This window comes from Saccostrea echinata, unplaced genomic scaffold, assembly GCF_033153115.1.
Source record: "Saccostrea echinata isolate AGI-Se365-2 ecotype Australia unplaced genomic scaffold, CSIRO_AGI_Sech_v1 ptg000008l, whole genome shotgun sequence".
Classification (NCBI taxonomy): domain Eukaryota; kingdom Metazoa; phylum Mollusca; class Bivalvia; order Ostreida; family Ostreidae; genus Saccostrea; species Saccostrea echinata.
In genome coordinates, this window is record NW_026889757.1 from 104,441 (window position 1) to 116,651 (window position 12,211).

Genomic DNA, 12,211 nt, shown 5'->3' on the forward strand with positions numbered 1-12,211 from the left:
CTTTGAAACCGAGGTAAATGCAAAGTGTGACACATGGATGGAGACGGACGATGGACATGACAAACACTATATATGCTTCATCCACTTTCATGGTGGGGCATAAAAAAATAACACATTATCATCTACCACTGAAGTTTTAATTTGTTTGTTTGCTTGTTTAACCACCCTTCAAAATTAAGACCCACCACTTGCTAGTGTAGGGCTGCACCTACAGCCTTTGAACAGTGAGGGATCATACTACTGTGACACAAGACCTCAGTGTATACGGTCTCATTTATAGGACCAGTCTCCACTTCACACAGTGGATTTGAACCCGTGACTTAAGGATCAACTCTAAGCTTACTCTGCGACTCTATAGCAAACACTGTAACCACTGTGCCATGCGGGTGACACCACACAAGTTTAAACAACCATAAATGGCTGAAATACATGCTTATAAAATTTGGGCAATGTGACAAAATTTACTACTGTCAGACAGGGAATTCACAAAATAGAGTACATGTACATACATGTAAATATTCCGACCTGGACTTTAAAATTGTTCCAAGTTATTACAATCCTTGTAAACAAAGGACCTATATATTGGTGATTCATGAATATTGGGCCATGCAAAAGGATAGAGATGCATCAAACAAGGAATCTACACCATTGTCTGTTTTAACATAGTGTCTCAATCCAAATACTCTGAATTGTAAGGCATAATTAATAATCTGTCAATCAGAAAATGTAGAATGAAGCTCCAAAAAGAAGTCAGTTGGACAGGTGGAAAATAGTTGACTACAAATTGTAGTTCAACCATTAAGAACAAAGAGAATTTAGAGACTTATTTATTCATATGAAATAAATATACAATCAAAGCACAGTCTAAAAATCATACATTTTATAATACAATGTACATCATCACAGCTCTTAGAGAAATGGTCAGTCTCTCACAATGTATAAAAGGATTTCACACTAGGTTAAGTATAACAGCCTCAGAAGCTGTAGTATATAGATGAACACTTGACTTGTTATCTGCTGCTGAATGTTTGAAGATTTTGAAAGGGCACCTCTGATTCAGATTGCCATATTTCCAAATCTGTTGAACTTTTTCAGGTGACAAGACTTAGATCCATTTGTTCATAATTTGTTCCTATTTCTGGTGATACACTTCACATGGGTCTTCCTCGACCACGCCCCATGCCAGGGGGGCCACCCCCAGGGGCATCTCCTCCTGATTTAGGATTTTTTATTGTTTCGTCGACAGAGAGGATCAGACAAGTGGCTTCAGATGCAGCAGTGATGGCATTAATTTTGACAATAGCAGGCTCCCAAACACAGTTCTCAAAATTATCAGAAATATCCTCCTTCATTATATTAACACCATACCATAAACCTCCTGAAACAAGAAACAACATGCATAATTATGTTATTTTATGTTTTCTTGTCTTGTGCATAAAAATATTCTGCATCAAAAGTGAAAGAATGAATTTCTTGTCTGGTACAGATGATAGAATTCTACAATTTCAATCACAGCTTTCTATCAGATAGCTGAAACTTGAATATTTCCCATACACATAAAGGGCATGCAAAATCAGAATCAGTTACCTTCTGCATGGCTCTGTCGGAGTTTGTTGAGAATATTCGTAGCATCAAACCCTGCATTATCACACAGTTGTCTTGGAATGACTTCTAGAGCTTTTGCCATTGCACTGATCATAAGTTGTTCCTTTCCTGCTATTGACCTGGAGTAATCTCTCAGGTATTTACTCAATTCCATTTCAATGGCTCCTCCACCTATAAAATACCACAGCATTATCTAAGCATTTATCAATGATGAATTTTATTGTTAATCATTTTCTTTCTCATTTCTAGTAAGGCAAGAACTCTAATTAATGACCTATACATGTATATTGCAAAATTACATCCAGTGATGATTCTGTAAATTGGCCAAAATATCTGAAAAAGTTCGGGTTGAAGGGCTGACGAAATATGGGCTTTAGCATCCCAAAGTAAGTTTAAATGAGTGACGAAAATTAAAGTGTGACAGTTTATTCAACAACTTTTACACCCTGACCAGCTGAATGGACAGCCGCGCCATTGAAAGGAAGTCTGAATCATTCCTATTAAAGTTTGTGTTTACCTTACTTGCAGATAAAAGCAAATGTCTGTATGATGCAGACTAGATGAAACATGGACGAAACAATTTGAATTTTTTACGTGGACTAAAATGGAAGCGGGTTGCTGCAAAAATAGAAAGTGCTGAAATATCGGAAAACACTTGTTAATATCGGATTCTTGGATTCAAATTAGTGGAACTACGCTAAATATTGGAACAGAATCGTCACTGTACATCATCACTGTACATCCAATCAATTTAACAGACCGATTCATAGTAAACGGAGAACAGCTTACTAAGAATGGAAGCTGACCCCTTCAATACTTAAAGCAAAGTTTGATATCAGTTCAGCAACATACATATAATTCTGGAATATCTCTCTTACCTGCTACAACAGCATCATTCTTCATGGCTCTCCTGACGATCATAATGGCATCATGAAGAGACCTCTCCGTTTCCTCAATGAACTGCTCTGCTCCTCCTCTTAATACAAGTGTGCATGTTTTTGCCTCTGGACATCCAGTAAATAGATTGTACCTAAACAAAGCCAATGTCAGAGTGTAAATTCTGATTAAAATAGGTTACATACTTTTCTTTTTCATAACAAAATGTCATGTACACTTTAATTTCTGAAGTCAAACTGAAACTCAATTATGCATGTATAGAAATGTATGGAATTTAATAATTATTCTTTCCCACATAAATTCCCACCTTTCTCCCCCTATCTGAATTTCCTCGAATTTCTCACAGGATCCAAGAACACTGCCCTGTAGGTTCTGACATGTGGTCTGTATAGATCCCCCGCATGCCTTCATTGTTCTCTTCAGATCCTCCTCAGGGACTCGGCCTGCACAGAACATGTCCCTGAAATTTAATGATAACATGAAATTACGCTTCTTTCTAAAATTATCTGCCAAGTTTAATAATACTGTAAATGTACTTTTTTCCACAGATTCATAATCTGTGGAATCACAATGTCTGTTCAATCTGTGGGTATAAAATTGCCACTATATGCCTTAATGTACTCCATGTATGCTGAGAAAATTTCTGTGGAATATTTTTGATTGCTTACATAATGTAAATTATAATACCACAAGGAAAAAGTACATTGTGGTACTTGTAGTTTTTAAGATATATTGAAGATTTTTCCATTTCAACAATATGACAACTGCCTTCCACAAATCAGATGTACTTAGAAGAATATCAGGATGTGACAGGTGCTCAGCAAAGCCATCTGGCATTGACTTCAGTTTTCATTTTCAGAAGACCATCGTGAGTAAACATCATAGCACCTGTCTTTTTTTTGTTTTTAAATATATATTTTAATGCAATGTTTGCTTTTGGACCTACATTCTCCTTTAAATTAATATGTTCTCTTATTTCCATAGGTCAAAATTTCAATACTATTGAGTTAAGTTTTAACTTAAAATTGTACATATTGAAACCCAATTAGCATGATTAGTATATATATTATTTTAAAACTCTATCAAATTAACCTCTAAATTTAATTCTCTATCATAGTTTACATAATTTGTAGAAAATTGTTGCTTTAATTCGGAATTTCTTAATTTATGTTTGCTCATATTTAGTCGGCTGGAAGTCAGATGTGAAGAGGTTTATAAGGTCCTTAAATACTTAATATTGCTTAATGTGTTCCATAAACCCTTAATGACATCTGATTATCACAATCACAGTCTGTGTGACTTTCCCTACCACCTGCAATAAAGTTAACTTTTTACAAGCCCAACAAACAATTTGTCTGCCTGTGGCATTGAAATGGTGTCTTTTGGCACAGGTTTACACCACGGTTATTTTTTATCTCAAGAATAGTCTCATTAAAATCTCATTTTATATTAAATTTTTCAATGAAATGTACATTTACTTTCAAAACCCTGAGATCTAAGTCAGATGATGCTTATGAAAAACAGTCTTTCATCTCTACTTCTACTTTTCTGCAAGCATAGTGCAATGTTTGACAGATGTGCTCAGCAAAGCCTATTGGCATTGTCTTCAGATAATTATTTCAGAAGACCATCGTGAGAAAACATCATAGCATTTGTCATGTTGCTTCATTGCAAAAACTTTCCATCTTTTTTATCTGAACCCATCATAATTTAATTTTTATCTATTAAAATTTAATGTTCCATTACCTATCTGCAAAATACTGAGTGGCAACATCTCCAATGGGGAGTTTTGACAACACAACCTTGGCTCCACTCTTGTGAATCCAGTCTAATTTTTCATACAGGATTTTCCATTCTGCATCAACAATGGACTGATACTCCTAAAATAACACAAGCAAATCCATGTCAAATCAGAAACTTATTTTATTGGTTTTACAAGCCTCGACATTAACGCTTGTCCGGTACCAGTGAAAAAAAAATACGGACAAGTGAATATTGCTGGGCACTTGTCTGATTGGACAAGTGCATTTTTATGTAAAGAAGTCTCTAAATATTTAAAAGAACGACTGTTGAAAGTTTGCCAGTACTTTAAGATGGAAACAGTACATAAAAACCGAACTTTGATCCCAATATAGATCACTATGTAATTGAGTACACTCGATCGGGATCGAAGTTCACTAATTGCATACTACTGCAAAGGCATGGAACTGACGAAGTTTGGATTCTGTTTTATGTTGACAGCATTTATGTTGTCAGGACAGAAAGTCTAGATAAAATTTTGTTTTATGTGTTTGTTGTATTTGTAAATAACATCATGCACATGTAATGGACTTTATTTTTAGTTTTTCATTAACAGTATTAGATCTTTATTGAAAATTTTTCAGACAAGTGAAGTTAAGTTCGGACAAGTAAATGTCTTGGTCACTTATACGAATGGACAAGTAGGAAAAAAAGTTAATGTCGAGCCCTGTTTATAGAAATGTTCCTGTGGTCTCTTGATGTATAAATTACCACAAAGTGATTATGATAACTCACCTGGACATTATCTACTCTGACTTCAGCATTCTCTTTCTCAGCTTTAAGTTCCAGTTCAACATTAAGTAGTGCAATCTTTGGTTTCTCATATTTCTTAGGTTGCATTTCAAAGCCTGCATAACTAAATGTTTTCTTGAATGCAACTCCCGCCACCAACCTGGAGTCCTACAATCCAAAACATGATAAAGTTAGAAAACTTGAAAGGCACAGAAATTAACTTAAGGTGCCACATTAACCATCATAATCATGAAACTGGATCAAAATCACAAGAGTAACACAACTTTGCTATTTACTGTACCTGTACATAAATTAACGTATTCAAAATTTAGCACAATAGCTTGGTATAGAGTGGTTGGCATTATCATGAATTAGTGCTAGTTATCCCCGCTGTTCATTGTATTCATTTATGATTTATTAATGGGTGTTTTTAAATTAGCTCGTTGTGTGCACCAAAGCCGCTAAAATATGAAGCCCACTTTTACAAGTGCACATTTAGTATATGTACCTTCACAAGCTATGGTCATACTCAAAGAAAAGCACAAAACCAACTCTCAGGAAGAAAGCCACACCCCTACCATGTCTACCCTGACTAAAACAGTCAGTGGCCAACACATGGGGTTGTGGCTCTTTATATACCACTGATGTAACACCAAAAACCTGAGATAGGTCCACAGTTGACTTATCAGTGGAAGTTTGTTACAGTGTACAACTGTATTTTAACTAATCTGCACCAATGAGTATCTTTTCTCACCTCTAGGGCTCCACCTGTAACTTTCTTTACACCAATCATGTTCAATGGAAGTAATTCATCTAGTAGCATGACAGCATCTACCACCATTTTAGCAAAAAAGTCTTTCTGATGAGCCACAAGTTTCGAACTCAGTGTTGTGGCTGCACACTTCTCCAGCAATTGTCTGTGCTCCCTGAAAGTAACAATAACAATATACACTGCTTCTTCTTTTTTTTGACATATACCTCTGACAATTATGTGTATTTCAGTGGCAATTTTTTGAGTGTAAATAAAATAGTCTCTTACTTTTTGTCATCCTTCTTTACTTTTACAGAAATTTCCCTGATTTTTTGAACACTCTGTTGAAAAGAAAATACAGTACATAAAATCATAAAATGAAAATTTCTCATCTTCACAGACAGATTACAATGAAGCAGCATTAAAATTTCATCATTTATACTCAGTAAGTACTGTTCTTCCATAACAAAGTAATATTCCATCATCATAACTTAAAAAAAATACATAATTAAGATATGGCTAGGAAGAACTCTAAGAGGCTGACCTGTATCTTCTGGGAAACAAGAGGCCCATGGGCCACATCGCTCAACTGAGTAACTTTGGCCATGCTGTTCATTACCAGACTTCCCCCTTGTAATACCTATTGTGGCCCCGCCCTACCCCCGGGGTCATGATTTGAACAATTTAGAATCTACATTACCCCAGGATGCTTCCACGTAAGTTTCAGTTTTTCTGGTCCAGTGGTTCTTGAGAAGATTTTTAAAGATTTTTCCTATATATTTCAATGTTTCCCTATTGTGGCCCCGCCCTACCCCCGGGGTCATGATTTGAACAATTTAGAATCTACACTATCCCAGGATGCTTCCACATAAGATTCAGCTTTTCTGGCTCAGTGGTTCTTGAGAAGAAAATTTTTAAAGATTTTTCCTATATATTTCAATGTAAAACTTGGATTCCCTATTGTGGCCCCCGCCCCATTCCCGGGAGTCATGATTTTAACAATTTAGAATCTACACTACCCCAGGATGATTCCACATAAGTTTCAGCTTTTCTGGCTCAGTGGTTCTTGAGAAGAAGATTTTTAAAGATTTTTCCTATATATTTCAATGCAAAACTTGGATTCTCTATTGTGGCCCCGCCCTACCCCCGGGGTCATGATTTGAAAAATTTAGAATCTACATTACCCCAGGATGATTCCACATAAGTTTCAGCTTTTCTGGCCAAGTGGTTCTTGAGAAGAAGAATTTTAAAAGATTTTTCTTATTAATTTCAATGTACAAGTTGGACTCCCTCTTGTGGCCCCGCCCTACCCCCGGGGGTCATGATTTGAACAATTTAAAATCTACACTACCCCAGGATGCTTCCACATAAGTTTCAGCTTTTCTGGCCCAGTGGTTCTTGAGAAGAAGATTTTTAAAGATTTTTCCTATATATTTCTATGTAAAACATTGATTCCACATTGTGGCCCCGCCCTACCCCCGGGGGTCATGATTTGAACAATTTAGAATCTACACTACCCCAGGATGCTTCCACATAAGTTTCAGCTTTACTGGCCCTGTGGTTCTTGAGAAGGAGATTTTTTAATGACCCCACCCTATTTTTGTCTTCTCTTGATTATCTCCCCTTGTGAGGCGACTTGGCCCTTCATTTTAACAATTTAAATTCCCCTTCACCCAAGGATGCTTTGTACCAAGTTTGGTCAAAATTGGCCCAGTTGTTCTTGAGAAGAAGTCAAAAATGTGAAAAGTTTACAGACGGACGGACAGACAGACAGACGGACGACGGACAAAATGTGATCAGAAAAGCTCACTTGAGCCTTCGGCTCAGGTGAGCTAAACAAGAGGCCCATGGGCCACATCACTCACCTGAGCACATTGGCTAGGCAAAAGCACAAATCAGTTCTGTATTGAAAAGACTGGGGGGGGGGGGGGGGGGGGCTTGGATTTTAAACTACCTGATGATGCTTCCATGTCAATGTAACAAATGGCTTTGTTGTACTTGAGAAGATTTTAAAAAATTTCCCATATATTCCTTTGCAAAAATTTGATCCCCCATTGTGGCTCCTCCCTATCCCAGGGGTCATCATTTGAACAAACTTGAATCTACACTACCTGAGGATGCTTCAATATCAATATGACTGAACATAGCTTTACTGTTCTTGAGAAGAAATATTTCTTCTATATGTTCTTATGTAAAACTTTCCATCCCTCATTGGGCCCCACCCTACCCCTGCAGGTCATCATTTGAACAAAATAGAATCTACACTACCTGAGGATGCTTCCATATCAAAATGACTAATAATGGTTTGCAGTTCTTCAGAAGAAGATATTTTCCTTTATATTTCTATGTAAAACTTTGATCCTCCATTGCGGCCCCGCCCTACCCCCGGGGGTCATGGTTTGAACAAACTTGAATCTACACTACCTGAGGATGCTTCCATATAAATATGACTCATCATGGCTTTGCTGTTCTTGAGAAGAAGATTTTTAAAGATTTTTCCGATATATTTCTATGTAAAACTTTGATCCTCCATTGTGGCCCCGCCCTACCCCTGGGGGTCATGGTTTTAACAAACTTGAATCTACACTACCTGAGGATACTTCCATATAAATATGACTCATCATGGCTTTGCTGTTCTTGAGAAGAAGATTTTTCCTATATATTTCTATGTAAAACTTTGATCCTCCATTGTGGCCCCACCCTACCCCCAGGGGTCATGGTTTGAACAAATTTGAATCTACACTACCTGAGGATGCTTCCATATAAATATGACTCATCATGGCTTTGCTGTTCTTGAGAAGAAGATTTTTAAAGATTTTTCCGATATATTTCTATGTAAAACTTTGATCCTCCATTGTGGCCCCGCCCTTCCCCCGGGGGTCATGGATTTAACAAACTTGAATCTACACTACCTGAGGATGCTTCCCTATAAATATGACTCATCATGGCTTTGCTGTTCTTGAGAAGATTTTTCCTATATATTTCTATGAAAAACTTTGATTCTCCATTGTGGCCCCGCCCTACCCCCGGGGGTCATGGTTTTAACAAACTTGAATCTACACTACCTGAGGATGCTTCCACATGAGTTTCATCTTTCCTGGCCCTATGGTTCTTGAGAAGAAGATTTTTAAATGATTCCATTATTTTTTCAGTAATTCCTAATTATCTCCCCTTGAAAGAGGGTGTGGCCCTTCATTTGAACAAACTTGAATCCCCTTTACCCAAGGATACTTTGTGGCAAGTTTGGTTGAAATTGGCCCAGTGGTTCTTGAGAAGAAGTCAAAAATGTGAAAAGTTTACAGACAGACAGACAGACGGACAGACAGACGGACGCCGGACAAAATGTGATCAGAAAAGCTCACTTGAGCTTTCAGCTCAGGTGAGCTAAAAAGGACTCGTATTAACAAACTAAAGATATTTGTTAGAAATTGTGTGGCCAAGATTAGACATCTAAAAAAAAATCACATAATATAATATAAACAGTAAAATCACTATGCCTTCCAGGAAGACAGAACACCTTAAATACATATACTCTGGAAATGGATTTCCTGAAAGTTCTTTCTAACCATGCACTACTGAACATTTACAATGATTAAGTGTTGGAAGGAGTTCGAACTGAGAAAACGATGTTTGTCAACACAGTCTCACGACTTCCATTTCTCTACCCTCTCTGCATCAGGCTCTGAATCAACAATGTGTTTACCTTTAACTGCTGAACCCAACCAAGAAAAACTTGGAGGAATCAACAATTAAAGGAACACTGGACTCCATAAACTGTGATGCAGAACAGGAATGTAAAATTCATGTTTCTTACTTTACACATTTCAGTATTAACTCACTAGGTTTGTAGCTTTTCTGAATGCCCTAATGATGACTTGTGGGTGTACATTTTCTTCCACAAAAGGCTTGGCTTGTTTCAAAAATTCACCAGCTAATAAAACTACTGATGTTGTGCCATCACCCACCTGTAAACATATGGACAAAATTAAATTATCTTTAGTGGAAATTTCAAACATTTGATTTGACAACAATAAGCTTGAACTGATTTCACTTTATTTACCTCCGCATCTTGAGATCTAGCTATATCAACTAATGTTTTAGCTGCAGGGTGCACTATGTCCAAATTCTTCAAAATTGTGGCTCCATCATTCGATATAATAGACTTTCCTGAAAAAGTAGCCCAACAAATCAAATTCAACATTTACTGTAATGATGAATACCGAGATAACAAATAATTTATTATAATGCAAGGTTTTTGAATTCTGAATACATTCAATATCAGCTTGTACAAAATAAGAGTCACCTTGTTCACTTATGATAAGCTTGTCCATGCCCCTTGGACCCAGTGTAGTTCTGACAGCATCAGCTATAGACTGACAGGCATTGATATTGCTAACAATCTGGGGGATTCCCTGTGAGGAATCAGTTCCTTCTTTCAGCAAGATAATCTGTGGTTGCTGAAATGATAGACAAATGATTCCTTTAACATTGTTAAAACACAGAGAAAAAAAACTATGATAGAGAAATTTAGATGCTTGCATCAGATGTTTGGCTTTTAAATAACAGCGTTGTTTCAACATTTATCGATATGTTGGGGAAAGTATCATCACTGCAAGCATTTCAGAAACTGCATAAAATAAAACTATTTTAAATTACAGACATGTTCAAACATCTGTTAAGACAATACACTATTTCTTCAGGTTCTTGGGAATCAGTCTCACAAATTGTAGTCCTTCATTTAAAAGTTGTTGCACTAAACATATGTAATTACATGTATGCAGATTAAAAAAATCATATATGAATGAATTTATATCTTTTCCCCCATCAATTTATTTGTTACTATACAGGTCCGGCACAATCTCTTGATTTAGCTATAAAGCTTTATTAAGCTATTCAGAATAGCTTGATTTAGCTATTTTATCACACTTTTTTCTTAAATGTGTTATTTTCTCAGCATGTACAAAAAGTCGCACCTTGGTGCAGTGATAATATTCAACCTTGAACTCTTCTGAAAATAATGCATGTAAAAATCACTCATCAAATTGCGTCTCCTTAAGAGACTTTGTACTCAAGGTTCTACAGTTTTTGGGCTATGGCTATATAAAGCAATTGATACAGTTACTTCTGCAATGAAATTATAAAGGAGGCTAATTATGGTCAACAAGATAATTGATTGGTAATAATTCAGTACAATGAGAAGCAATCATACTTATTCATGCCTCAACGCACACAAGGTAGTGTACAGTTACTCAAACAATGGAAATACATCTTTTATTCAAATGCTGCAATGTCAAAACTTTCTTCGATTTTGGTTGTTGTTTTGATAGCCCATAGTACATATAAGAATAGTCAAGTACTTGCGCGACTTTTTGTCTATTTCTTACAAAAAACATTTTTCTGAAAAACTGCACATAAATAGCTTTATCAAGCTATTTTGAATAGCTTAATAATGCTATATAGCTATTTCAAGCTATATAGCTAATTCAAGAGATTGTGCTGGACCTGCTATAATCTATTTGGCAATTGAATTTGTCATAACCTGACCAGTGGAAGGACCCTTCATGATTACATAAATTTACTTGTCTTTTGAAAATATTACATTGGGAGAATGGTCTGCAAAACTATACTGCTGTAGGGAGAGATGGCAGAATTTTTCTGTGATTAGCAACAATTTACACAATTTCTCTCATGCCATGGCTGTATCATAAATCTAGGAAGTTTCATGTTATCCCTTTTTCACTTTCAGTGATTGAAGTCTATTGCAATAACTTTTCATAGAAGAAAAGCTATTTCAATCCTTGGTTACGCGAGGTAAAACGTTGACATTATTCGAAGAGTCTACCAATTTCTCATTTTTCCATACACTCTATTTCACCCCCACAACAATCTGTCTCATTAAAAAAAAATACTTGATAAAATACGCATTGATAAAGGGCATAATGACAAGATTCACAATTCGGAATTTGCATTTTTCGAACATTCCAGGGTAACATGTGATTACTTGCAATTTCCAAACAAAACGGTGCAAAAATACAAGCCTACGTGAAATTAGGTTTCGTCATAAATATACATTTCAAATCTATACTGAATCTGTTCTTTATATCTTTTCCAAAATTCACGACAAACTATAAATTTTCTAACGATTGGATTGGATTGTAAATTATAAGCATGATTCACCTACCATCATTTTCGGCTAGTTACCATATTATACAGGAGAGTTCCAATACAAAGAGGAATAACTCTTAAATCCTTTATTATTTGTCAAAAGAGAAAATTTTCGTACTGTGAATTCTGTCTTTGGATAATTTATAATTATTTAGTTAATGAAATAAGCCAAATAAAAAAAATATATAGCGATGTTTCATGTCTAGAAATTATTTTTAAATTATTACTTTGTTTCAAATCGGGTTCACATGTTTAGTTTCA

General features: G+C 36.0%; 1 protein-coding gene and 2 non-coding genes across 3 annotated transcripts; all 3 read right to left on the reverse strand.

Annotated features, from left to right (window-relative positions):
- Positions 1–814: 814 nt before the first annotated feature.
- Positions 815–12,015, reverse strand: LOC133180890 (T-complex protein 1 subunit eta-like). The gene is made up of 12 exons (XM_061315334.1): positions 11,967–12,015; positions 10,089–10,242; positions 9,846–9,952; positions 9,625–9,750; positions 6,074–6,126; positions 5,789–5,960; positions 5,038–5,202; positions 4,249–4,382; positions 2,810–2,962; positions 2,484–2,635; positions 1,588–1,776; positions 815–1,378 (listed from the first exon to the last, which is right to left on the reverse strand). Exons 1-12 carry the CDS (start codon positions 11,970–11,972, stop codon positions 1,152–1,154), a joined length of 1,638 nt encoding a protein of 545 aa, XP_061171318.1. The 5' UTR covers positions 11,973–12,015; the 3' UTR covers positions 815–1,151.
- LOC133181455 (small nucleolar RNA SNORD35) lies at positions 3,311–3,390 on the reverse strand. The gene has a single exon (XR_009720475.1). It is a non-coding gene; the product is annotated as a small nucleolar RNA SNORD35 (small nucleolar RNA).
- Positions 4,075–4,154, reverse strand: LOC133181456 (small nucleolar RNA SNORD35). Its single transcript, XR_009720476.1, has one exon. It is a non-coding gene; the product is annotated as a small nucleolar RNA SNORD35 (small nucleolar RNA).
- Positions 12,016–12,211: the final 196 nt, after the last annotated feature.